This window comes from Crocuta crocuta, unplaced genomic scaffold (assembly GCF_008692635.1).
Source record: "Crocuta crocuta isolate KB4526 unplaced genomic scaffold, BGI_CrCroc_1.0 scaffold2112, whole genome shotgun sequence".
Lineage (NCBI taxonomy): Eukaryota > Metazoa > Chordata > Mammalia > Carnivora > Hyaenidae > Crocuta > Crocuta crocuta.
The window spans coordinates 1-3,628 of NW_027527133.1; the positions used below are offsets into that span (position 1 = coordinate 1).

General features: G+C 65.6%; 1 protein-coding gene across 1 annotated transcript; it reads right to left on the reverse strand.

Annotated features, from left to right (window-relative positions):
- Positions 1-3: 3 nt before the first annotated feature.
- On the reverse strand, positions 4-3,223 carry LOC144222277 (melanoma-associated antigen 8-like; the record flags this gene model as incomplete). Its single annotated transcript, XM_077752789.1, has 3 exons — positions 2,969-3,223; positions 991-1,086; positions 4-831 (listed from the first exon to the last, which is right to left on the reverse strand). A coding segment is annotated over exon 3 (813 nt), but the record flags the coding sequence as incomplete, so codon positions are not given.
- Positions 3,224-3,628: the final 405 nt, after the last annotated feature.

Below are 3,628 nucleotides of genomic sequence, written 5' to 3' on the forward strand. Positions count from 1 at the left end.
CAGGTACCCTTCCTGCACCCAGACCTCGGTGAGCAGCTCCCTGGGGTCCCCGTAGAATACGTGCTCCCTGCCATCATACACCCCCAGGACCCCCAGCTCTTTCCACACCTCCTCCTCAGGGGCACGGTCGTCCTCCAGGAGGATCACTCCCAGGACCACCACCAGGAGGCTGGTCGTGGGCATGCCCTGCTTACCACGTAGCCTCCCATCACAGGTCAGGCCGAGAATGGTGTCCAGGACGTAGGAGTGCTCGCCGGGGTCCACTTCCTTCACGTCAACACCAAAGACCAGCAGCAGGTACTGGCAGGCTTGGCGGAAGATCACAGGGAACTGGTCCTGGACATCTTGGCTGACCACTGTCAGCATCTCTGCCTGCGTGGTCGGCTGCTTGGTGCGATATTTGACGAGCAGGAACGCCAGCAGGTCGGTCAACTTCATGTCGAGTGCGTCTTGGAGCAAGGGCTCGGCCACTGCTGCGTCTCCCCAGGTGCTCGACTCCTCCTCATCCGGGTTGCTGGACTCCTCATCAGACTGGCTCTCTGGAGCACCTGCCATGTCAGCAGGGGAGGGGCAGTAGCTCTGCGGGCTCTGGGGAGGACTCAGGGACCCAGCAGCCGACCCCTCCTCCACGGGGATCATTAACAGGAAAGAGCGGGAGGAGGAGAGAGAGGAGGAGGAGAGGGAGGAGGAGGGGGAGGAGGATGAGGGAGATGGGGTTTCCTCCTCATCCTCAGCCCCAGAGAGCTGTGCATCAACCAGGCCCTCGGCCTCTTCTGGGTCTTCTTCCAGCGTCCAGCCCTCCCTCTGCAGGGGCATGATGTTTGTGAGAACCTGAGGAAAGATGAGGGGGGGTCCTCAGGGGGCAGCCCAGCCCAGAGAGCCCGAGGAACCAGACCTGAGAGCAGGGACGTGTTGGGATTGGGGGCCAAGGGGCCCCTCTGGGGTGGGATGGGCAAGAACCTGGCTCCACACACACAACATGCACCTCACCTTGACAACAGGCGGGCACCAGTCTGCACGTCCTGTGCTCTGTGACCTCAGGACTCCTGCCTCAGCCCAGGGTCTCAACTCCAAAGCTGGTAGCCCCTGGAAGACAGAGGGAGGGGGCACCTCAGGTGGGGGGTGCAGGCTCTAAGCACCACCCTGGGTCCTCACCCCACACCCCCAGGGCTGCCAGGAGATTCTGGGCCACACTCTGTGCGGTGCCCCACAAATCCGGCCCTGGGCCTTCCCCTACTTGGCCCCTCTGCTGACCGCTATGGCCCCCGGCAGGCCTGGGCCCCACCCCTCTGCCGGCCTGAGGCAAAAGTCTCAGGACCAGACACACAGCCCAGAGACCGGAACACAAGGAAGCCCCTGGGCGGAGGGGGCACATCTGGACATGCCTGCCAAAGATCTATGGGGTTCGACCTGCCTCCGGAAGGATGGCCACATCCTGGCTTCCAGGATCCACCCATCTGCTGGGATGGGTGCCCCGCTCAGTCTTTGCCTGGATGCCCTGGGGGCCTGGGAAGACTCCTTTGGCGGACCTCAGGCCTCCTTCCTTAAGCCGAGGCCTCCTCTCCAAGATCCCAGAAGAAAGCATCAAGAGAAAGCAGTCAACCCACCCAGCCCGGGTCCTTCCGAGGCTGACATGAGCGGCGGGGCAGGCCTGGTCCCTAGGTAGGTTTCCTGCACTGGGAGGCCTCTCCTGCTTTCTCACCTCCACCCCGACCAGAGCGCGGCATCCTGCCTCAGCTGACCTGGGCCCAGGCCCTCACACCCAGGCCTCCCCTCGCTGACACCCCGGGACTGGAAAGGCGGAGGGGCTCAGCCCGACAGGCCCTGCCCCGGGGTCCCAGGTTCCCCCGCGGGGGCGGCTCTCCCTGTGCTGGAGTGCAAGCAAGGTGCCTCCCGCAGTGCTCCCGCAGGGATCTCCGGAGGAGCCGCAGCACCTCTGCAGGCCTCTGTCCGCCGTCCCCAGGCCCGCTGCCCCCCTCCCCCCCCAGCAAGGCCCTCTCGGCCCCGAGAAGCAGGGGCGAAGGCTGAGGACGTCACACAGGCGACAAAGTCGGGGGAGTCCCGGGGCTGATGGCGGGGGCTGCGATGGGTTCCTTGGGATCCCTCCGCCGGATCGTGTCATCCCTGTCTGGAGTCCCTGGACGGCCTGGGCCTCAGGATCTGCCGCCTGAAGGCTGCTCGTCACACACAAACAGCTCTCAGTCTGGCGGCCACCCAGATCGGAAGTTCCCACAGGCCTCAAGTCCCTCAAGTCATTGTCATCTCTCGTCCCCGACAGGAACCCCCTGGATGAATTGGGCGTCGGGCTCTGCCGCGCGAGGGTTGCTCCTCACACACAACAAGCCCTCAGTCTGGCCCGACCCGGAGTGGAAGACCCCACAGGCTTCCCGTTCGCGTCACTCCGCCCTGTGGCCTACACCCCGCCCGCCCCCCCACCCCCACCGATTCCCTTTTGGGTTCTGGGACCCTGGCCCTCCCTCTGCTCCTCACCTAGACCCCTGGCAGAGTCTGGCCCTGCCCTCTGCTGACTGGAAGCCTAGCTTCTTCCCCCAAGGCCCCACCCAGTCCCCGAGACGTGGCCGCAGAGGTCCGGACCCGCCACGGGGCATCACCGCACGCACACTGGGGCCTCCCCGGGGTAACAGCAGGCTCAGGATCCGGTGCGCTAACCAACCTCTGTTCTGGGGCCTTGGTCCCTTCCCCTCCTCCTCGTCCCTGTGTGTCCTCCCCTGGACGCCAACTCCCCGCGGATCAGGGGCCCTCCCCTGGGCGGACCCCCGAGTGGAGTCGCGTGGCTTCGCCTCACGTTGCGTCGTGACCTGGTGGGTCCTTGCTCCCAAGGTGCCGACTCTCTGAGTCCCAGACTCCCAAGTCAGGACACACAGCCCGTTCACCCTGCCCGGGACCCTCCCAGTCGCCGACTCCGTGCTGGGGTCCAGGGGCCCTTCCTCTCCCTCGTGGTGCTCACCTTGAAGCCTAGTAGGCTCGGGGGCCTTCTAGCTGCCAAAGCGAGGCTGGGCGGTGCTCCCGCTCGCGAGACGCCAAGCTCCACGCCAAAATCCCGCTCGCGAGACCCCAAAATCCCGCTCGCGAGACCCCAAGCTGCCGCTCGCGAGACGCCAAGCTCCACGTCAAAATCCCGCTCGCGAGACGCCAAAATCCCGCTCGCGAGACCCCAAGCTCCCGCTCGCGAGACGCCAAGCTCCTGCTCGCGAGACGCCAAGCTCCAGCCCTGCCAGTCTCTTGAGACCCGGATGCGGAAGTCCAGACACCCCATGGGACCTCATTCCCCAGGAGATGCTCTCCTAGGCTGCCACTAGGGGTCGCCTTCCAGGCCGGGGCCTCTGTTCTGGGGCCAGGGTCCCTCCCTCAGTGTTCCCTTAGTGGCAATCTGCACTCTGGGGGTGGTGGGTGTGGGTGCCCGCGGCTAACTGGAGCTAGTGCCCCTCAGACCGGGATCCCTTAGTCTCTAGGATGCACGGCTCTGGCCACCCGATCTAGGGGCTCCCTGGGCCTGCGCCAGGGATCGACTTCCTTGCTCTGGGCTGCGGCCTGCTCTGTCTCCTCACAGCACTGGGCCCTCCTCCCCTTTTCCCACCTGAGTGGCTGCTCCTGGGAGACAGCGGGG